This window comes from Sphaeramia orbicularis, chromosome 22 (genome assembly GCF_902148855.1).
Source record: "Sphaeramia orbicularis chromosome 22, fSphaOr1.1, whole genome shotgun sequence".
Taxonomy (NCBI): Eukaryota; Metazoa; Chordata; class Actinopteri; order Kurtiformes; family Apogonidae; genus Sphaeramia; species Sphaeramia orbicularis.
Window position 1 is genome coordinate 1,610,129 of NC_043978.1, and position 25,056 is coordinate 1,635,184.

At 38.8% G+C, this 25,056-nt stretch overlaps 1 protein-coding gene across 3 annotated transcripts in view; it reads right to left on the bottom strand.

Moving 5' to 3' along the window:
• Positions 1-2,580: 2,580 nt before the first annotated feature.
• The window catches only part of LOC115413636 (guanine nucleotide-binding protein G(q) subunit alpha-like), a 49,437-nt gene continuing 26,961 nt past the window's right edge, over positions 2,581-25,056 (bottom strand). Inside the window, exons 2-8 of one of the 3 annotated variants that reach the window (XM_030126624.1) lie at positions 24,376-24,560; positions 20,523-20,677; positions 14,422-14,550; positions 7,306-7,435; positions 6,962-7,115; positions 6,680-6,698; positions 3,047-3,239 (exon numbers count right to left, since the gene is read on the bottom strand). In XM_030126624.1, coding sequence (XP_029982484.1) covers positions 3,170-3,239; positions 6,680-6,698; positions 6,962-7,115; positions 7,306-7,435; positions 14,422-14,550; positions 20,523-20,677; positions 24,376-24,560 — 842 coding nt within the window. In that variant the 3' untranslated portion in view covers positions 3,047-3,169. Of the gene's footprint in view, positions 3,240-6,600; positions 6,699-6,961; positions 7,116-7,305; positions 7,436-14,421; positions 14,551-20,522; positions 20,678-24,375; positions 24,561-25,056 lie in introns of all 3 variants that reach the window. The other 2 variants (XR_003934497.1, XM_030126623.1) reach the window with 2 other exon arrangements.

Sequence of the window (25,056 nt, forward strand, 5' to 3'; positions counted from 1 at the left end):
TCTTTGGCTCCATTAGGTATTAGAAGATTCACATGATTTCTTATTAAAACACACATTCTTCTTATTTATATGTAGAAACTGGGGATCCAGCCACTGATGCTATTGACAGCTACATCTACGCCACCACCTCCCATTAGCTTATGATAAATGGTTTGATATGTACAGCACTATATGTACATAAAACTGGGCAATAAACTAATAATTATTGTAATGGTATCCGTCTCTTTGACATCAGAGTGTATGGACTGCAATGTAATTTTATAATGTGATAATAGTTACTGTATATAAGTTTTATTTGTCTTTAGAATATATTTTGTTCGCAAAACCATGAAAAGGGATTTGTTGATTTCTTTATTTTGGAAAAAAATAAAATAACAAAAGTAACTGCAGGCTTGAATGCAGGTGTTTTTGTCATTTTATGAATAATTTCACCATCTAGTTTCTTTAACTTTCACTCAGGTTCAAATTTTAGCCTTTAAACCTGAGAAATAATGTCTGTCATTAATTGTCACAGTTATTAATAACCTGATATGAGTATTTTAGTGTGATAATATGTGCAGGCCATGACCATTTTTTAAAAATCAGATTTCACAATCGCTGAATCCAAAAAGGTAACATTATTGTTTCACCTGACCTAAATTAGAAACAGGAAGTAGCATTTTTGTCCATGTGCAGAACAAATGCGGTATCCCGTGCAGATTGGGTATCGACAGGTGTGACTATGGCATCATCAGGAAGTGTCGAATTGAACAGCTGAGTGACGCAGGTGTGTGATGTACATCATCTGAGATGTTACCATGTGGACTCACACCTCACACATGGATGTGTGTGTGTGTGTGTGTGTGTGTGTCATTTGTATTTTTGTGTACTGAGCTACTTGCAGGCTGAGCTGCAGACGCTGTGCTCTGTGGGCGAACACACACTGATGATGTCACATTCCCCTCCCTCCGCATCTGCCTCTCAGCCAATCACAGAGAGAGGAGGAGTGAAAAGCTACGGAGGTACAGTGCATTCACTACAGACAAAATAGAACCTTTATCCCCTAATTATGCATGTAATTAGGAACTGTAGAACAAATTGAACCTAGTCTTCAAAAAACTTGCTAAGGTGTAATTAATTAATGTGCCATTATTATTATTATCATAACTACTCTATTACTAAAACTGGACAAATAGGTAGTACTTTATTTTATAACTGTATTTTATGAGGATGCAGCTCAGCACGAAAACGGAGGACTGCAGTTTGTCCTATTGTTTTGAGATCATGTGACCTAGTGACTAAATCTATGTAGAACTGCAGCATTACACTGGTCAAACAAACAAGAAACACCCAGTTTTATTAGATTTGAGCTCTGCTATTTCAGAAAAAACATTTGTATGTGAAAACCTGCATTGGTTTCAAAAGATTCCATGATAGGGGCTTAACTGATAACAAGGCTTTTTTTTCATCATTTTCAGATCCTGGTGCAATAATTGCAACATCTTGTTGCAACTTTTCTTGAAACAAATTATAAGAAAGAAATAAGGCTACTTATCTATCATCATGAAATGTGTTGGAAAACAGGCACATATTTAAAGCATTATCATCCTAGCTGAGCTGTGTCTTACTTGTTTAGTGTTGTGATACATGGTGTTCTACGGATGTCACAATCTGTATTTTTTCAATCTAGTATTTTAACATTCCATGATATAAGACAATGACAACTAGACTTAATGTTCCCAATTCAAGAGGAGAATCTTATAATTATGAGATAAGGCATCTAAATGTTATTTTCTTTAGTGAATGCAATGCACTTGTGTCCTCTGGCCAGAATGCTGTAGAATGAGGGAGTGGGTTTGTGTCACTGGAGCCAGATGCTGTGATGGTCACATGGAAGACTGTCCCTGTCAATCCAAACGACACAAAACATCTGGAGGGGGAAGCCGAGTGATTAAACTTTAAAAAAAAAATACTTATGTCAAGTAAATTTCTGGTAGCTTCTTTTTTTTTAGATGTCTGTCTTGCAAAGTTTAAAAGATTTTTTATACAATTTCTTATCACCATTCCATTTAGCCATTATTTGTTAAATACAAGTAATAAGTAGACGTAGCAACAAATTTTCTATTATTAAAAACATTTAAAAAATCTCAGCAATGAACAGGTTTTGATTAGCTATTTTTTGCCCTCTCGTGCTTTTGTCAGTCTATGTGTTTACATATGCATTTACTTCATTATATATATTTCTATTTTTTTGCGAATGCGATGCTCACACTGGTAGGTACATTCATAGTTACGAGGTGGAGACAAAATCCTCAGCACCGTCCCCCTTTGCATCCTGTGTGCGACGTCACTCAGACAGTCACAGGTCCTCAGAGAAGCATCTGTGTGGTCCCAGTAGTGGTCCCTGGTGGATTCCAGAGATGTCCTTCCATAGTGCTGAGGCTCGACTCTGGAGGGAGGGGTGGGGGTTGAGGGGCTGGGGGGGGTCGATGCCGCTGTTCACCAAAAACACAGCGCCCCACTTGTCAGTGCTGCCACACACACACACACAAACTGAGACGAACCAACACACACACACACGCACACACGCACACACACACGCACACGCACACACGCACACACACACACACACGCACGCACACACACACACACGCACACACGCACACACACACACACACACACAGACTCACTACAGTCCCCTTCAGTCACTAAACAGCCTACATGAAAAGTTTGTGTGTCAGGTGAAAATTGCCAGAGCTGGAAGGCCGAGTGGCAAAACCTGACACAAGGACCGGCTTCAGGAGGAGCGAGGACTCTGACACAACAAGCTGCCGAGTGAAGTAGAAAGAGGGCAAGCTTTGGTGAAAGAGGGAGGGAGGTGGGCTTTGCAGGGATCTGTGAATGTGCTGAAAAAAAACAAACAACAAAAACAGGGAAAGGGTTCTGTTTGTGTGTATGTGCGTTGGGGTGGTCTGTTGCTGTGTGATGCATGTGGAATTGAAAGAGCGTGACGCCCAAAAGAGGCGTGTTTTGTGCAATGAAGATAGATGTGCATTGTTATGTGAGCCCTCACACCAGGTTGTACTCTTTGAGGTTCAGCTGTAGGATGGTGTCTTTGACAGCTGCGAATACAAAGCGGATGTTCTCAGTGTCCGTGGCACACGTGAAGTGGGAGTAGATGATCTTGTCGCTATCGGGATTTAAGTCCACAAACATCTTGAGGATGAACTCCCGCGCTGCCTGTGCATCTCTCTGCGGACCTGAAATGTGGAGATGCATAAAGGCGCGTCAATATTTAAAACATGTGCACCGTTGTAGCAGGTCCCCACACCGCCATCATTGAATTCACCGTCCCCAAAGCGACATTCACACACTGAACTGGACTCATCCTTGTGGACTAGGATTAGCTGCCATTGAGCCATGAACACCTTCTGTGGACCTCATACAGGACAAGACGTCAGATACCTCAAAAGCAGAAAGTGCTTTAAAACATATTTTTAAATATATTTTTAAAATGTATATAACTCTGTTCAGGCTGTTATTCTATATTTGACATTAATGAGGCAGAGGGCTGTGACACAAAACTATGAATGCTTCCAAATCTGAACCTGAAACAGTGAAAGATGTTCACTGACCATAGACACACATATTGGGGTTGCAGCGACAAATAGTCGATGGCAAAATTAGTTAACAATTTAGTAGTCGATAGGTTGTTAGTGACAATGCAGTACACAATACAATACAGTAAAAATATCACTAGTTTTCTACAACATGAAATGTTGACAATAGAGAGTTCTAAAGTGTAACAGCAGTGAGATTGAAAAATCTGGTTAGAATGGAAGTAAATGGGGCATTTTTGGCCATGGTGTCCAAAGGCAGTATTTGACTCTACTGTGTATCAGCAAGAATCTGGCAATACAATACAAATCACAATCTAGGATCATGATACAATATATTACAATATATCATGATAATGTTAAAAAGGCAATTTTTACCTCCGCCAAGGAGGTTATGTTTTCGCCAGGGTTTGTTTGTCTGTTTGTCTGTCCGTTAGTGTGCAACATAACTCAAAAAGTTATGGACAGATTTTGATGAAATTTTCAGGGTTTGTTGGAAATGGGATAAGGAAGAAATGATTAACTTTTGGGGGTGATCGGGGGTGGGGGGGCCCACGGGGGGGGCCACTGATCAGCCTTGGCGGAGGTCTGCGCTCTCCGAGTGCTTCTAGTTTTATTTGTTTCTTTTTTTAAAATGATTATTTCCTTGAAGAATTGAATTACACCAGAAATCTGCACAAATACTAAACACATTTTTATTTGATCACAACAGGATCTAATGCTATATCACAAAATGTTCCTGTGTTCAAACTGAAATTATGTTTTACAGACATTACAGTTTAAGATCCTGTTCAAATGTTCAGATTCTATTAGTTCAGAACTAATATAACATTATTATTGTGCAATCCCAACAAAGGAACTACCATCTGCCTCTCAGGCAGTAAAACATGCTTTTAGGATGATTCAAATAACCATTATTTAATAAAACTGTGTTAAATAATAATAAATAAAATATAAACAACAAAGAAAACCAAAAAACAAAAATGAACCTCCACAATATCTGCATTTGAATAAATACCTACAAATATCGATACAGTACTTTTTAATATTGATACAGTATTGTGAATTGAAATATCACGATATATTGCAGAACCGATATTTTCTTACACCCCTAGACACTACAGAGTAAAAACTAAGGCTATCAAGTCAATTTTGTTGCTAATCTTTGACATATCCAAGACTCTAATCACCACCAATGCCTCAGCCCACAACTATTTATTAAATGGAAAATAATTGTTTGTGGGGTTTTTTGTAATAAATAAGTCATAACTGAAAAAATTCAATTGCCTTTTAAAGTCCTGAAATGATTGAATGTTTGGTCATTCTGAGCAGGGCTGAAGTTGTTTAAGAGATTTATGAGAAACAGTTTCGATGTATGTTGATTTTATGACAGGTTTATGTGCATGTACATTTTTGCCATGAAGGGTTCACCAGAGGGTAGTCCATTTGAGGAGGGCACAAGGGTTCATGTGCAGTCATGTGGTGGTCTGCCCTTGGGTGCCTCACTACTGACCAGCGCTTAGTAACTGACTTCAGATCAGACTCACTTGGTGAAGGTTAGTGATCAGAGGGACAGCTCAGGTCCTGGTTCCGACTGGGGGATTGGACCAGAACTCTCCTACCTATGAGATAACGGTGCTAACCACCAAGTCCCAATGCCACCTATTTAGTCACATAGTACAACCAGTTTTGTAGACAGTGTTACTAGGGGTGCAACATTACACGTCGTACCATTCTGTTCACGGTTCGGTACGAGCATGTACAGCTCATTTGTCATTTTCAAATGACATTTCTGGACAATTCGTGCTTATATTAGAGCTTTGCAAGATGACTGACTTAGGGAATTCTACTGTCATTGGTTGGAGCCGGACGTGGAGCCTGTCTAAAGCAGGATGCAGTGGAACCCCTTAGAGCCAGACGCGGAGTCCCCGTCTTGAGCCGGATGCGGAGGCCAGCCCTTCTACTTCCAACTACTCTTCTCAATATTAACATTAGTATCCACATTAGTAAAACCTCCTCTGTCGTTGCCATGTTTGTTATTACTGACATTCTTCTTCTTCTCAAAAAACTTTACTTAACTTCATGGTATTTGTCCAGTTTGGTAATTAAGAGTGGCGCCCTCTAGTGGATTGATTGAGATTTTTCATCAAATCTGTCAAACCTCAGTCATATCCTCAGTATCATGAATCTGTTAGTCTGTCTGTGATTACTCACCTGAATCTCTTGCATTATGGTGAACAATTTTTTAGTGCCATCCACCATAAACAAACCATGTATTTACATTCAGAGCCGGGAGGTACCTCGAGCATCTTTGGAATTTTGTCGCGACCTGCATTGTGGGAAATGGAGGCTCGCGCAGCCACCTGACAGTGGCAGCTGGAGCAGACATGACGCGGAAACAGCAGGAGCTCCCTTCCCTCTATGCATATTCCTCCAGCCGTTTCCGCGTGTTTGTTTCATCCATATAATATCATATGGTTGCGCTGCTGCTGCAGGTGGCTGCACGAACCTCCCTTTCCCACAATGCACATCGCGACAAAATTCCAAAGATGCCTGAGTTACCTCCCAGCTCTGTTTGTAAACACAAATTTTGTTTATGGTGGATGGCACTCTGAAATTGTTCACCATAATGCAAGAGATTCAGGTGAGTAATGACAGACAGACTTACAGATTCATGATACTGAGGACATGACTGAGGTTTTACAGATTTGATGTAAAATTGGTCACGAAAGTCTCCCACAGTTTTAAGGATCTCAATCAGCTCCCAGTTACATTTTGGCGCACAGCCGGGCTCCAGCCGGCCTCTGCGTGTGAACCATACCGTACCTTGAACCATGACTCAAAAACCCCAATACGTACCAAACAGTGGACAACCTGTACCGTTGCATCCCTAAGTGCAACTAAGCTACAACCTACAACTATTACTACTACTACAATACAACAATAGGATCTAGTCTAAAAACTCCACAGAGAGCAGCGATTGGACCCAACAAATGTGACTGACTAGTGGGTGGAGGTTTTAATCGTTTTGATGTATTATGTTAAAAATAACCTGCTCTGGAACAGGTTGACTGATGACTCACTGATGAAACTGAAGCACTTCTGCCAGCAGCACAGGAAGAAGAAGCACAGGTGATGTATACCGTGGTATTTTACACACACACACACACACTCACACATACACCCCCTCACACACACACACACACACAAAATACTGACATTCTAAGTGACTTAGGTGAACTCCTTTTTGTTACCCCTGTCTTCAGAAAACAAAACAGTCCTTGTTTTGTTGAACCACAGTTTTGCTTCTACAGATTTAACACAAAACGTCTGAGAGTGAGAGAACATAAAGGACAGGATCTTACCATCAAACTCCGGGAAATAATCAACCAGGTGCGAGTAGGAGATCTTCTCCTCAAGCAGATCCTTCTTGTTGAGGAAGAGGATGACGGAGGAGTTCTGGAACCAGGGGTAGGTAATGATAGTCCTGAATAAAGCTTTACTCTCCTCCATGCGGTTCTGGTGACAGACAGAAGCAGGATGTAAATTAGACATGGAACAACAATAACTGGGATGATTTATGGCTTATATTAATGTTTCAAAAATCCTCATGAAACAGCATGTTGTCTTTGTTCGGGGTGTTTCAAGTACCTGTAATGTGTTCAGGTCAAAATAAATCAAGCATTAACACAGAGGAACAGACTCTTACCTCGTTGTCTGACTCCACCAGGACCTGGTCGTACTCACTCAGAGCCACGAGAAACATAATGGAAGTGACGTTCTCAAAGCAGTGAATCCACTTCCTCCTCTCTGACCTCTGACCCCCAACATCCACCATTCTGATGATAGGGTGAAGGTGAAGAGTCAAGTCAGCAAACCGTTTGTATTAGGAAGATGATCATTTGCATTAGAGATAATTGAAGACTTAAGATTTACATTTTCACCATTTCCAGAAAAACTGTTCATGGATGACACACGCCTGTTTTAGAGGAGGTTTGAATCTATCAGGATGTCCTGGCAGCACCCCATTTAGGAACATATTAGCCACAAATATAGATACTTTGTAGACAATGCGCAGTGGAATATATTCTATGTGTAGAAGTCTAGTTGTCCTAACAATGTGTTCTGTTAGCACATGACCCAAATAAGAAATATAAATAGTCTGTTACACAGGGACCCATGAACGCAGACTTACTATTGTGTTAGGACACTTCAGAGGTTAGTCCATTATTTATTACCTCTGTTAAGGAAGTAATGCGATGGCTTGCACCCATCAGCAGGACTTAACCACAAAGGCTTTATATTATTTTTTGATTTAGTCCTTACATTTGGTTTTGAATTTCTGTTTAGTATCGGTTTATCCAGTGTCAGTTATAGTTAATGACCAGTGTAAAGTGAGTTTTTCAGGTATTTTTCAGTTTTAGACGTATCCACGGTGCATCTGACTTTTGATCGGTCTGCAATAAGTGTAAGACCATCTTTACACACTGAAGACCAAACCATGGTGTGTTTTTGTGACATTATCTACATTTGGTTCATGTGATCCATCTCACTTTACAGCAGTGTTTTTCAACCTTGGGGTCGGGATCCCACATGGGGTCGCCTGGAATTCAAATGGGGTAGCCTGAAATTTCTAGTAATTGATAAAAATAAAAACTTGGTAATAAAAAATGTATGGTGAGTTGACAGAGACAATCCCAATCCATAGCAGACAAACTGTGGTTGTGAAACTGCAGCACTGTGGTTCTGTTTATCTGTCAAATGTTCACTGTGGTCAGTTTCAGATGCTGCAGCTCTTTCATAATTCATAGTTTGAGTTCTTGTTTATTCAGTATTAATTGTCAGCCTTGTAAATCCAAACTGGACTGACTGGACATATCCTGACTAAGGAAAAGAAAATTTTCACTTTGGGCAGTGATCTACACCTGGATTTACTGCCTCCGTCCATAATAACATACATTATATAGACTAAATGTTGTCTAAAATTGACCTTTATTTGTAACATAGTATCGTAAACTATTACATGATCAAAAACAAATTAATTTTAGCAAAAAAAAAAAGTCTATGTTTTGAATGGCTGGGGTCACCAGAAATTTGTGATGTTAAAATGGGGTCATGAGCCAAAAAAGATTGGAAAGCACTGCTTTACAGACAGCCTTGACAGTGGGATGTTATTAATTCAATTGCTAACTTCTTCTATTGGGGTTAGTTTTTCTCTTCTTGGAGTGTGTTTTGGCGACAGCGGCCTTTAATAACACCCTACGACTGGGCCAAAACTTCAAACCATTCAAAAAGTGTCTTCCTGCTCCTAGTTCAGTTTGATTCTGACTGACACCACCTCTTTTGGTTGGAGCAAAGATCTGTTGATCTGTTGACAAAAAACACATCACTTCATCATGGTGGTCTGGGAGGTTTCACACCTGGAAATTGTGTTGACATCAAACTGGAAAGTCAGAATGTCCAGACTAAAGGAAGTGGGTGTGACGGCGCACTAAAATGGAATCTCAGAAAGGGTTTGCACAAACTTTCATTTTGAAACAATTATAGACTGAAAATATTTTGAAGGCCAAAGGCCAAGGCTGTTGAACAGGTTATGATGCACAGTGGATGTGTCTGATTGAATTTACAGGTCCTTTTCAGGAATTATGAGGAAATTAGGATATTTAAAAGGTATCTCTCAAAAAAATATCAACATAAAAGTCGATATTAAGTGCCACATATTAGAGATTTATCATTTACAGTATTACTTTTTGCAATAAAAACCCTAAACATATACTCTGTATGTATTAATCAGAGCATCTCACTTTGAGGTTATATGATTTTTAGTTTACAGCTTCACTCACATTGGATTTTGTAACTTGTCCTTCCATTCTAGTGAAATAATTACATGTCTGGTTTAAATTTGATGAGCTGAGTAACAAGGATATGACAGCACTAAATGGTAACCAAATGACTGGACTGTTACAATAAATTAATAACAGTTTGTCTGAATTTGAACATCTGTCTGTTTTTAAATCCCTTCTTAAAACCCATCTTTTCTCCTTGGCTTTTGAAACCATGTGAGATGTTTGAAGGTATTATCTTTATTCTATAATTTTTTATTTGGTAGTGGTTTATTGTTCTTATTTATCTATTCTATTTATTTACTTATTATGTTGTTTTTAGTTGTATGGCCTTTTAATCTATCCCTGTATTTTATTCTTTTTATTTGGGTTTTATTTATTCTTCTGTATAGCACTTTTTTTCTTTTTTGTACAGTTTCTATGTCTTTAAATCTATTCTGTATTTTATTCTTCTATTTTGGTTCTAATTATTCTTCTCTACAGCACTTTGGTCCACTGCAGTTGTTTTAAAGTGCTTTACAAATAAAGTTGGATTGGATCAGTGGAAAAGTTTAAAAAGTATAATGTAATTACAAAAGTTAACAATAAACCAGAACATAGACCTGCTGTTTTCAAATATTTTGATTCAGGTTTAAATTTCCATCACAGAATAACAAGGGAGAAAAGTGATGAAAAAATATCTGAATTTTTCTGCAATTCTATTTGGCTGTGATCAGTGTTACTTTTGTTGAGCTTGTGTTAGTCTTACTTAAATTATATGAACCTAAGCCTTGCCTGCATAGCTCTATGTTGTGACGAAATGTTAAAATAATTACCATTGAGTTTTATTAATTTGGTCTCAAATATGAACATTTGGACTAAAGACACAACCTGATGGATTCAAAACCTAAAGAGGATCTGATTCAGAATTTGGCCACAGTACAGAGTGTAAAAGGAAATGTGCATGTCTATTATTGACTCAAAGAAAACCAGAAGTGAGAAGTGTGAAAAAAGTTCTGTCCTTGTGAGTGAGTCATGCACGACACCAAAACATGAAAACCTTTGGTTAAAGACAGATCCAGGATCAGCTTGAAAATGATTGCCAATAAAATTTAGAAATGCATGTTGTTTTGGCTGTAAAAACTTCTGAACAGAAGCAGCTAAACTATGCTGAAATTTATCACAACACATTTAAAGCCACTGAAGTCTCCAATAAAATGTTCTCTGTTGGTGCCTGATAAGATCATACTCCAGATTAATAAAACAAAAAAGAGAGGCAATCAGTATTAAGGGGTCAGTTACTGTCTGATTCTAGATCAGTCATGTGACGGTCAGATAAAAGTCACAACACATTCATTTCTACAGCTTTGACATATTTCAACAGCTTTCTCTACCTTCCCTGGTGTGAGTGAAGCACCATACACTGATGAATGTGAAGTTCTAGAACTCAAAGACAAATGAGAAAAACAGGAGGAGGAAAAAGAGGAACACAAAAGATTGGAGGGAGGGCACAGTCTGGAGAAGGGAGAGCTGTTTCTGAGATACAGGAAGTACAGCTGAAGGAGTCTCCTCTAATGGAGGCTGGCTTTCAATGACACACATCTGCCACCTAATGGACAGCCGCAGCACTACATACACCTCATCCGGTTCAGTGCGTAGAGAGAATAACTACTGAACTAGGGCCCCGAGCCCCTAATTACATACAGAAAAAAATAGACTATTGTACAGCCATGTTAGATCAGGGGTGTCAAACATACACCCCCACAGGCCAAAACCGGCCCGCTAGAGTCCAGTCCAGTCCATGGAATGAATTTGTTGAATGCAAAAATTACCGTGAAAATATTAATAATCGAGGGTGATTTCAACCGGGTCGAACCAGTAAAATACTATAATTACCTGGAAATAATGACTACTCTAAATTTTTTTTCTTTGTTTTAGTGTAAAAAAATTACATGAAAATATTTACATTTACAACCTATCCTTTCACAAAAATGTTAGTAATCTGAACGAACTTGAACAACATGAAACGTCTTAAGAAAAGTAAGTGCAGTTTTAATGATATTCTGCCCGTTACTAAATGTTTTGTGTATTTGTAGATCCACTCTGATCTGTGAGTTATAATGTACACAGGGTGTTTGCTCTTAATCCAAATAAAAATTCCAGACTTTTTCTAATGCTACCCTCCCCGTACTTCTTGTGTGTAGTAGAAAGACTTTCAAGACCTGCACAAGCACCCTGTGTACATGTGAAAATGATAAACTGAGGTAGAATATTGTTAAAATTGTACTTATTTTAGTTGTTCACGTGATTCATATTTTTAAGGGATACTTTGTAGATGCAAACATTTTCATGATGTAAATTAAATGTTTTCACTTTTTTTGTTCTTTTACTGGTCTGACCAACTTGAGTCATATTGTGCTGTTGTGGCCCCTGAACTACACTGAGTGTGGCACCCCTGGGTTTGATCATAGGTTTTCCATTGTTTTTTACTGCCTCTTTATATCAGGGCTTATCAAACATACCATAATGAATCCAGCTTGTCCAGTTATTTTTAAGTGACCCACACTTGTACCTCTAAGGCTTCAGGGATCAATCCACCGGTTCCCAAACGGTGTGAGTTAAGAGGCTGTGAATTGTATCTATATTCTGTATAAAATTTACAGCTAAAAATACACAAAAAAAGATTAATCTAAACTTTATAATTGGTGTCCTTAGGTTACAGCTGTGGCCCCCGACTGCTACATTATTGTTGGTCTACCCTATTTCTTTGCTGGATTTTTATAGTGTCTTTTTCTAAAATGGAGAAGAAAATTTCGTGACTGATAAATTCAGTGATTTAAACTCATGAGGGATGACCAAGGTGAAAACAATGAAAGCCTAAGGGGTTTTCCAAAATGTTATTCATTTTACTTAATTTCACAACTCTTTCCCGGCCTGAAAATTAGGTTTTAAAATACCATGAGATTACAGGATTTTTTTGTGACCTGGTTTCCATTTAGTCTTTTCCTGTTCTTCATGCTCACATAAAGTTTTGAGCTTATTTTAAAGATGTTGTTACTGACATAGTTGTGTACTGTATGAAAGTACAGAACAATCATTTAACACAGACAAAGACTGCAAGACTGCTGTTCTTGAGGACAGAGGAGTAGCTGCATTGGTTTCCACTACTGAACAGTATTTTTGCTTGAGATGCCCAGCTCTAAAGAAAAACTTGCCATATGTGGCAATAGCAGTTAGATTTTCACATGTGTGCTTTAAAGCAGGCTGTATTCACTGAAGCCATTCACCATGATTAGTCCTGGTTGAATTACTCACTGATAAATGTGGAAATTCTCATTAGGTTTCAATTTTCCTGAGTTTCTCCTTGACAAGGTCACCATTCATTCATCAGGGAGTTTAGGTCCCAGTTTCATTAAGCTTTCATTCGTGATGTTTAAATCCTTCACATCACAACCCTTTGCTGTCAAATGACCATCTGACTGACAGTGGTGCCATCTAAAACCTACCCTCATGTATTTATGTGCACCTCTGGATGTCCAGGTGCAATATGATTTCTGAGAAAGCAGAAACCCAAATCTAGAATAAATCACAATGTATGTGTTGGTGCCCCCTAGTGGTGGCCCAGTCTACTTTGAGTCCACAGAGACCCAGGCCAATATAGGGCCTGCAGGACCTGCTGCCCAAAATAACATTCCTCCACCAACTGAGAGGACGACCTCATTTCTTATGCCAGCCGGAGAGGAGAGGAGGAGAGGAGGTGACCCATTTACAGACCGGGCACCAGAATGTAGGACTGTGTTCATTAGGGGGTTCTGTTATGTGTGGGGCAGGCGCTGTTTGTGGCAGAAGGTAAAAGAATGTATAGAGCTATGGGCAGCACAGAAGCGGGCAATGTCAGAGTTTCTTCAAATGAAGAAAGGAAAGGTGAGGAGGACCAGAGCGGGACATGGACAAGTCAAATATCACTGCTTACTCTTACGGTACTGAAGTTGAGTTTTGGTCTTAAGAAATGTCGCAGTCTCATCTCAGACAAAGAGGACTCAGTTTTATTTAAAGACAACTGGTTTGTGCATCCTTTAATTTGTATTATTAAGCTAAAATATTCAGACGAGCTGTGACTCTGCATCCACATAAATGTTTCGTGAATATAAGCTATAAAAAAAAAAATCAGTTCAACTGCAACAATTAGTTGTCAATATTATTAATCAATAGCTTTTTTGATCATCAAAAAATGGTTTGGTTAAAAAAGTACATTGAAAAGGTTTTGGGTTGTGGTCCAAACCAGACATCTGAGGACATCATCTTGGGTTTGGTGAAAGACTTTAAATATTTGCTTTTTTAAATTTTTTATACACAATGCTAGATTGATAAAGGAAATTGAAGGTTCAGTGGACAGCCTTACATTTTATATACTGTCATATATTTCAAGGAGCCAGTTTCAATTGTTTGTGACCTATGTTAGGTTAACAAAAGCTTCCTAAAATAGTTGGCATATTTTGACAGAAAGAAACAGGATTTCAGAATGTTGCAGACCAGAAGTCTGCAAACATTTGGAAGTTTTAAACTTGTCTTGACACAGGTCTTCAGTCCAGCCGGGGTATAAGTGTGCCAACTTGAAGACAAATACAGGAACAAATCAGCCGGATATAAAGTTTTAAACACTCAAACCCTATTGCTTGTGTTTTCAGTGGCATTTCTCAGTGATTCTCCTCACTCATTTTTTGGATATTGTATATAAAATACCAAGAACAATAATGTCAGTCCTTGGCCTGGGTCTCAATGTCTCGAAATGTGTGTCTTCTCTTTCAGTCTATTCTCTGATCTTGGCCGTGTCTTGGTTTAGACAGTCCTGACTACAACACTGGGCATTACTAGATTACTATAAATGGGGAAGACAAATAAAGTATTTGGAGGTCAAGACAAAAATACATCAAATGGTTTATGTGTTGGGGGTGATGACTACATAATGTGGAGGGACTGAGCCAAAAGAGGCACCTTTCTACCTGAAAATGATGCTCTGCAAGTCGAAGGGGTATTCTATGATTCCTGTCGTGGGGATGCGCACCCTCAGCACATCCTGCTGAGTAGGAAGATAGTTGGGATCTGCAATTCGATCCAGATCCGAAAGGTAACTACAGATAAGCCAGTCAGGGAAAAAACAGAGACAAAGACACAAGAGACAGGAAAACAGTTATATAAAGCGTGACAGGCATTAACTACAACCCCCATTTTTTGCCATTCCATGAAGTGGATCAGTCCTGTAGAAGAAGGTTCAAAGAAAAAGGCCACATTTAACAAACAAAAGGGTGTTAGTCATTGCCACTGCTCCAACATCACCATCTGTCCACAAACCCCATTCCAAGATTAGCTTTTCATTTGGGGACTCAAGTTTACCTCAGTTTTTGGAGGTCTGACAAAAATTTGCAGACCTGGCTTTAAGGCCATGAACTGGACTATGTTGCAGACAGTGAAGTGGTAACAGGGACCATAGCAGCCGTGATCTGAGGAGCACAAACAGCAACACACCTAGAAGAACTGTTGATAAAGAAGGTTTAGAGAATTGTATCAAGGATGGCAGGAATAATGTGTCCATTTTAACTGAAGTCCAAGTTTGACATGTTAATTTTTGTAGGATTTCATGGATGTCCAATTGTCTCAGTGATGTTCTAAGAACTTCCTGCAGAATCTTTGACACCATTGTCTATTCCTCCTTCATTTAGTGTTTGACAACTCTTCCCAACACGCGTCAGTGTTTGGCCTTGGTTTTTTCACCTAGGGCCAGGCCCTGAGCATTATTCAGAACACAAACCACTGATCTCTAATCAGGTCGAGCACCCTGACCCTCAGGCTCATTCAATCATTTTACAACATAACCTCTATTTACCAGTGTGGGACAACAGGGTCTGTCCACACCAACTAACCTGTCCTTTCACTAACGTTGGAATGGCATTTGTCAGTCCCTCAAGGAGGTTACGATAACAACAAAGCTTCAGTGCCTCATAGTTTTTGGTGTCACTGAGTACCATTGGTTAAATACATTATTGGATTATGACAGCTCTGATTATTGGTTGCTCTTCAGCTTCCATCTTCTTTACACAAATGTATTTCATTGAAGGTCAAAATTTAATTTTTAAATTATGTTGGATATGTAATCTTCCATTTTGAGATTAAGGCAAGAAGGAAAAATAAACAAATCGCTGCACCTGACTTGTAGCTTGCACAGTAGTAAGAACCTGTGTGCTCAGTAGCGCCCTCTGCCATGAGTACTGGCTGAACCACCCAGGGCCTTTTTTATGCAGTTTTATGACTGACCTGTTAGACTGCACAAATTACACACATACACTTTATATATGATCCAGACTATTGACAGTCAGGGCGTAGAATCAAAGTGTTTGAAACCATCTAATTGGTGATATACAGAGACAGAAACACACTCTGATTACATGGGATGAAGCACAGTTTGTTTTGGATTAACCCAGTTCAAGGTGAGGCTCGACTTGCTGCTGCCGCACCGCATCTCTTCCCTGTATATGAATGGGAAATGCAGAAATTCCGCAATTTTCAACTGAAAAATAATCAAAATTATTGGAATCACACGGAAAATAAGTTTATAGTATAGATCAGCGACAAATATCAACATTTATTTTATTTAATTTTCCCTTTTCATGATTGAACCGCATGTCACTGACTCTAACCAACAACTGGGTTTTTGTTCTATACATTTTATAGAGGCAGGTATCACCGCAGGATTATTAAGTCACAATTACCCGGTTCTGTAGAGGGCTACACTTGTCCATTAATATTTTGTTATCTTCCAATTTATAATATATAAATTTTTATATGTATAGATAAAGAACAATTATGTGTATTGTATTGTTTTCTCACATTTTATTTTTTCATGGGTACTGACTCAATGGATCAGCTTGCGTTGGATTGAAAAAGGTTTGAAAAATCTTTCATTATTTAATATTCAGACATTTCATTTAAAAAAAATCTACACTCCAACATGTCACAATTTTTCTTAGAAAAGCTGTAGTTAAATCTGGCATTTTAGGGTGCAATAAACCATCAAAATCCTGGAGGAAGAGATTAGTATGTTTGGAATTGTGCTCCTGTCACAGTATGATCCAATTCCTTTTATTTTGCATTTGTTATTTATTCATTTGTTTATTTATTAAATCCTTTATCTGTTACAAAATACTACGCATCAGTGCAGATATACTCTAAGCCTTGCTGAAGCTCTGTGTTAACGCCCTGACAGTCATCAGTGGTTTTTGTCCTGTTGCCATGGCGATGCCATGGGGGGGTACCTGAAGATGACGTTCTCCAGGTCAAATGGGTACTCTATTATACCCGTGGTGGGGACACGGACCCTCAGCACATCCTGCTGGGTGGGAACATATCCCTCCGCAGTCACACGATCTATATCACTAAGGTAACTGGAGATACACATTAACAGTGTGGGTAATGCTCAGTTCAATAAATACTGATGATTTACTTATTTCTTACACACACACACACACACACACACACAAAATGCAAACCACAGAGAAATTCACAACTTGAAGGGATTATTTGTAGTGTCACAAATCAACAGCCTGGGGACATTGTAAAGCGAGCCAAATGTCTTTGACACTATTGTCTTTTTTTATTCAAACAGTGTGTTGATGAGTACCAACATCACTGACGGTCAGCGATCCAGATTTTTTTAAGGCGAGACACAGCAGGCAAAAAGTTCGACTTTTTCATGCTGTGGTCAATTTGAGTTTTGGGCTACTTTAATCCTTCAATATGTGTTCTTTCAAGATGCTATAAAGAAAACATTGAAAATATACATTAAAAGTACGATCGGAGATGTTTAACTGGAGCATTTTTTACTATATTGCTTAAAATCCCCTTCACATTCCAATTGCAACCAATTAATTAAATGCTCTAATACAAAAATAAATTTTTTTAGTCACCTGTGGAACAGACAGGACTGAAAAAACACCATCCAATCATTTAACCGTCCTGTTGAAATGATTGAATGGTGGTATGTCTATCAAACTCAACTGCCATTTGTCCCTCCCCCCTCTGCGCATACCCCTCGTTGTGCATGAATCATGAGTTCTCTGAGGTTTGGAGCACTTGTACAGGAAACGAAGCTAGAGCCACAGATTGGCTATATTAGTTAGGTTAGGATGGAAAGTTTACTGGTAAACTGTTTTGTCACCAACATAAATCGGAGGGAATGGAACATTAGCCACATAGGTATGAACTGGGGCTGTTCTGATGACAAACGTAATAGTGAAATGCACAGATTACAGCATTCAAAGCAAACTGTAGTGGGCTGCTAGTCTGACATCAGTCTAACTGGAATCAGTTGCTCTTACTAGCCTGAGATTACTTAAACCACATACCAAAATAACAAGTGAAAACTCCAACATCTAATCTAATATTCTGATATACAGACCTGAATTCAGAGGTACGCAGAGTTCCGGGGGGGATCGTAAGAGCAGGCGGGAGTATATTTTGATTTCCTAGGTAATGAAAGCACATATCCTGAAATCTCTCTGTCGTTTTTTCATCTTGTGTGTATACAAAATGAAAAAACAATTTTGCACCTGGCTTTATCATATGTTCAGATCTATCTACCGAAAATATATGCAACATAGTGCATATTTAATGAGATAATGCCTAATTTGCAAAATTAAACATACAAAATTTACAAATGTGTAATACATTTTTTTAATACTTGTGTAAGTAATCAAGTGAGGAAGTTTCATGGTGATATCTATTTTAGTTTTTTTTTTTTTTTTACCCTATTCACCTGTAGTGTATCGCCTTAAATCATATTTACTACTGTGGTTTAATGTTCAATTCAACATTTATTCAGACTTGACCAACTATACACACTTCCAAAAAGCTTCCAACAGTAGGCCTACATGTTTTTTGTCTGATATTGGCCACTTAGACAGGCTTCAGCTGTTTCTTGCTCCAAACTACTGCAGGACTTCAAAAATCAACAGGTGGCTCTGTACCTAACCCTACATGACAAACTGTTGAAAATGAGAATTCATCTGCAGATAGGGTCAGTGGATGAAAAGCTGCTGAGCTTCCCTGTAATATTACAAAACACAGTAGTGTAATATTATTGAATATGACAAGCCCAAGAACTTTACCAATCACACCCCAATTACAATAAACTAACTTAGTCTCTTATACGAGCCCATTTCCTCAGCAAGCATCACAAAAAATACAAAAAAAAAAATCAGTAAAACACACTTTCCAACTTATCTCTCACTATATCCACCTACATCAATAGTTGCAGTGGATGTAAAACTATAGGGTGAAAAGGATATTAAATGGTTAAACGGTAACATGTGTCTGTATAGGTTCTCATTTGCCCAGGTCATCATTCTTCTTGGTAGTTCTTCTCGGTTCAACTGGACTGGTTTAGCTCTTTTGAAAACCTTTAGCCTCTGATCCAAGAGACTTCTTCAGTTCTGACAGCTGGTGGTGGAAACTGGACTTCTAAACCTGCAGTCCATCTTCACTTAGAAGAAAAAGGACACTCCTTTGAGGACAGCAATGTCAGGATATTGGCCAGAGAAGACAAATGGTTTGAGAGAGGAGTCAAAGAAGCCATTTTTGTGAAAGTGGAAAATCCTTCCCTGAACAGAGGTGGTGGTCTGAGACGCTACTGATCAAAAGCCTAGAACACCAGTTTAAATAACATTCCCAAGCAGTTTTCAACTAACAACCTTCCACACCTGAAACCAAACAACCCCCCCCCCCCAAAGGATTTGGACAGTGACCCACAGTGACTCGTCAACGACCTTGAAACTGGCACACAGTACCCACGACCCTACCCCCAGGGACACACACTCTCTTACTAGGTGTGTGTATTGGCAAGAGTCTGGCGATACGATACAAATCACAATACTAGGATCACGATACGATAAATCATGATATATCATGATACTGTTTAAAAGGAAATTTTTTGTTTGTTTCTTTTTTAAAAAATGATTATTTCCTGGAAGAACTGAATTACACCAGAAACATGTACAAATACTGAACAAATTTCTATTTGATCACAACAGGATCTAATGCTATAGCCCAACATTTTTCTAATTCTCCTAGTTTCCAAAGGAACTACCATCTGCCTCTCAGACAGTAAAAAGTGCTTTTGGGATGCTTCAAATAACCATTATTTAATAAAACAGTGTTAAATAATAATAAATAAGGTATAAACAATAAAGAACAGTGACAAAAAAAATGAACCTCTGCCATATTTGCATTTGAATAAATACCTAAAAATATCAATACAGTACTTTTCAATATTGATACAGTATTGTGAAATAAAGTATTACGATATATTGCAGAACCAATATTTTCTAACACCCTTACTCTCTACAACCCTAACAATGAAGATCATTAGTATTTGGATTAACGCCTACACAGCCCCCCACAGGTTTGTATGTCCAGTTTCCCCTACTAGATATCAGAACTGAAGAAGTCTCTTGGATAAGAGTCAAAATGTTTTCAAAAGAGCTAAACCAGTCCAGTTGAATCGAGAAGAACTACCAAGAAAAGAAGAGACAAACAAACAACAACAAAAAAAAGCAGTAACATTGTTTACTTTGCAGAAACAACATTGTTTTTGTAAAACAACACACACACTTCAACTTAACCCTCTTATGGAAAAAGTAAACCACAATGATTCACATCTTTAATAACGTGTGGGAAACAAGTAATTAATCTTCACATTGGGGCTTAATTACTTGTAGTTAATCATTGCTATTTTTAGTTAGCAAATGAACTTCAATCAAGTCATCAGATTTGCTTTCACAGAAAAGATCAAGTACAGGAAAAGTTAATATTTTGGAAAAAAAATGACTACAATAAACAGCACTGATACAACTATATCCAACATCTCCAAAACCACCACAAATGCACCCAATTATATCATTATATGAGCCAATTCTATAACCCAGCTATACAAGTCTCATCTTACAGATTTTGTGACACACATTTGCTTAATTGCATGCTTAATTCATTCACAATCATTGTACCTGGTGCCCAGACATACACACTCAGACAGAAGAAAGACAAACACACATACTATTTAGTTGAGTCAGACAGCTGGTACTCTCGGCGGCGGTCATAAGCCTCCTGGATTCCTGGGTCAGCCCACAAACTTTTGATAGCTACGATGTAGGGCTGGTCAAAGCCGGAGATCTTCTCAATGTCCACCTCTTTCACAAGCATAGCGTTAGACTGAGGACAAAGGAGAGGGAGAGGAGGGGAGATAAGAAACATAACAAACCAAAAGTACTGTGGCAAGAGGACAACCCCTTCACAGAAACAATGTAGAGCTTTCCCCTGGAGTTGAAGTTCTCAACAGTGACTAAACCTCCGAGATCCAAACTCAGCCCCAACAGGAGCAGCTCTTCAGCCCAGCGCTCATGGTATGAGAGCTTCACAAATCCTACTATATAATATACGTTCTGTGTCCCATCGATGTTACAGCACAGGAGGGCATTTGTAAGGATTTTCCTCAGCCTTCACAGGCCCGATCACCGCCAAACTCGCCAAATGAATAGAAACATCACCTGACCATCTACTAGGCACAATTTAATGTCCGTATTCAAATGTTGTGAGGTACGCTGGGCGATTTTAGCCTCTCTCTACTTTGAATTCTTCATCCCTGCCACCATACTCCATTTTCGGAAGTGGTTATGCTGCCGTTCATGAAATTTCTACTGCTAGCAGACGATGCTACAATGTGAAGGCGGCAGTTCACTACCGCTGCATGAATTTAATCATGCTTGACAGGCCAAACACATACATGCTCTTCCCTTCATGCCTCACATGTTGGCTCAAATTATTACCTGCACAATGCATAATTAAATGGTAGTTTAAAAATGGATAGTGGTGGCAGACAAATTCTACTTATCATGCTATCATACATGAGATTTTCATAACCTGGTTGCCAACACCTTTACCATTGTAAACAAACCAATCTCTGCTGATATTTTGCCCCTATTCTGTTTGCCATGCGGTGCTGACACTTGAGTAAGCAATGTATGTTTATTTATCAACAGATATAGACAGATCAAGAGCCAACTGATATTTGCTGGTGGACTCTCACTTAAAATCTATCATTTCCAATAATGTATAGGCACTTTTCACACACAATGGCACCACGGGTACAATGCCGCTAGTTCAACATAATAGACAAACATTACAAGACAAACTGAAAGTAAAGATGACAAAGGCACATTGAACAATGTCATTAACAAACTTCATAACTATGGCTCCATCCAATTCATGTCAGATTTGACTGTTCAATGACAACTTTCACTATTCCTACCTTTATTTCTTTTTCATATCCATTTTCATAAATTTTAGTGACAGGTTAAACCACATTAAATGCCATTGAGTCAATGGAACTTATTTTGAACATTTGCAGATCAGTATCAAACAGCCTATGATTCTCTACCAGCCCACCCCCAACGTCAGTAACACCCACAGTGCTCTGGTATCATTCTGTCCTGGAGAGATTCTAACTTGAAGGTGTTCAACAGTGGAAGTTATCCTCCCTGAGCTCACCTTAGGAATGTGGATGCCTGTGTCATCATTTCTACATGTCTCCATTTTTGTTCATTCACTCCAGAACAGGGCCAGAGTGGTGTCGCTGCGAAGTTACAAACGTTTAACTCACAGCCATTTCTTTTTTCTGACTCAGCCACTATGGCACACAGTAGTAATCCCATGAGTACAGCACATTTAAACACTATGGGCCTGATTTACCAAGTTCGCAAATAACAGGTGCAAATTTGCTTGCTCCTGCAAAAAAATGCACGTGCTATTGATTTGCATGTCACAGGTGATCAACTGTGTCTGCAAAAATGACAACAGGTGCAAAGTGTTGGAGACCGCCCAATCTAAATGAGGATTTTGTGTTCGCTACTGGTTGTTGTCATGGAGACAGTATGCTGGAAAACTGCTCTGGGATACAACAGCACTAATGGGAACAGTGACTGGAATGATCCAGACGCACAGAAATGTACTGTTGTGAGTTTAGTCATAGAAGGTATTGATGACTCCTCCTGTCACTGGACCCAAGTCATCCCCTAGTTCATCTAGAAGTTCTACAATTGCACTGTGGGTAGGACATACGTCTATATTATTTTTTCTTCCATCATTCCAAAACCATTGACGAGAGCAGAACAGATTAGTTCCCTGTGTTGCCTTTGGTTGGGCCTGTGCCCCGCCTCCTCACCACAACAACTGCAGCCAGTTTTGTGCAAAACTGTGTCAGTTCAAACGTGCCTTTCAGATGTGATAAATATAGACGCAAAATCAGCCACTGCAATCAGTTTCAGGTTTGGTAAATCACATTTTGTGTGCTAAATAAATATTTCCATCTACTCCTCCCAATAATTTTGTGTGTTCTGGCAGAAACGCCCATATTGCATATTCATCAGGGCAAACACGCTAAATGGTTTGAATGAGCTATTTTGACCATTTGAGAGACACAACCCTCGGTGCATCCTGTTAGAAGCTTCAACATGTTTTTGTGTGCACAGTCAAGTTTCTGCATGTTTTTACACATGCAAACCTTTAGTAAATCCACTTTATTTAAAATCAGGCCCTATATGTGATCACAGAGGAGCTGGGGACTAAACAACACAACAGACAGACGGAACAGACTGACAATAAGTGTTGTTGATGCATGAAGTACCAGGTTACTTAGTTGTGGTCACCGGGATTGTGATTTGCTGAGGTCTACAGAAAGCTCTTAACTGCTTGAAGAAAATGATTTGGGAAGTAATTTTAGAATTGAAAGAATTAAAAAAAAAAATCAATTGTAAAAGACAGGAGCCTTGAAATTCCCTAAAAGGATTTTTAAAGAGTCAAGAAAACTGTGTTGGAATAGTTTTGAGACTGCATGGAAATTATCATTTCATGTATATATATATATATATATATATATATATATATACACACACACACATATACACACACACAGGGTGGGGAAGCAAAATTTAAAATGAACATTTAGTTGTTTTTTCTCAGCAGGCACTACGTCAATTGTTTTGAAACCAAACATATACTGATGTCATAATCATACCTAACACTATTATCCATACCTTTTCAGAAACTTTTGCCCATATGAGTAATCAGGAAAGCAAACGTCAAAGAGTGTGTGATTTGCTGAATGCACTCGTCACACCAAAGGAGATTTCAAAAATAGTTGGAGTGTCCATAAAGACTGTTTATAATGGAAAGAAGAGAATGACTATGAGCAAAACTGTTACGAGAAAGTCTGGAAGATACTATTAAAGAAGAATGGGAGAAGTTGTCACCCGAATATTTGAGGAACACTTGCGCAAGTTTCAGGAAGCGTGTGAAGGCAGTTATTGAGAAAGAAGGAGGACACATAGAATAAAAACATTTTCTATTATGTAAATTTTCATGTGGCAAATAAATTCTCATGACTTTCAATAAACTAATTGGTCATACACTCAATCCCTGCCTCAAAATATTGTAAATTTTGCTTCCCCACCCTGTATATATACATACATACATACATACATACACACACACACACACACACACGTATATATATATATATATATATATATATATATATCACGATGCACCCGATCCCTACTGGGACCACAACAGTGGGTAGTGACCCCCAAGTTGAGAGGATGGCTCCAGCAGATACCAGGAACAACATCACAGATATCTGTCCAAAAGAGCGCAGTCCTAGGAACAGCTAAGATCCTGCAGAGAACCCTCAGGCTCCCAGGCCTCTGGTAGAGGACAGAGTCACTGTTTTACAAATGTATTAACCTGACCATACAACACAAGATGCAGTCAGTGAAGAGACAGCTGATATCAACATACATTTAACTTATTAAAAACAAGCCATAGGCTTTTTTCTTTCTTTGGTCTGTTCTTACCCGGTTCTGTTCATATTTGTAGGGGATCTTAAGAGTCTCAGTTGCGCGGATCATGGCCTGCATGGAGGTGAAGATGTTTTGGTACACGAGCCTGATGAAGCCCCTCTTATCTTCGTCGGAGTAGCCTGCTCCATGAATGATTCTCATCTGCTTGATGAAGGTGCTTTTGCCACTTTCTCCTGTACCTGAACAGGACACAACACACAGAAGGACACAGTGAGACACAGAACAAAGTGACACCGCAGACAAACAGGAAGAAGCATAGCACAGGCTGAGCCTCTTACAGCTGCAATAGATGACGTCTGCATCACAAACCACTGTGCTGCATGTGGAACTTTGGTGTTCGACAGGGATACAGTGACTGAATCATTTGGTCCTAAGCTCACATCAATAACAATATTGGTATTTGCAGTTTTCCGTCTATTTGTATTATGTTTGTGCTGTTATTTTTTACCCCATGGCACATAAGAAACAACAATTATTAAAAAAATGAACTGCTTCTAGTTTTCATCACCACATCTTTGAATGACAGCAAATTAAATTATACAAATTTATGTATCAATGTAACAACCATGAACACAACACAACAGATGAATATCAACCACTACCAATATTTGCATTTGTCAATCAACAAGGCTGATACCAGTGTTCAGCCAATATATTAGTGCATCACTAATGTTA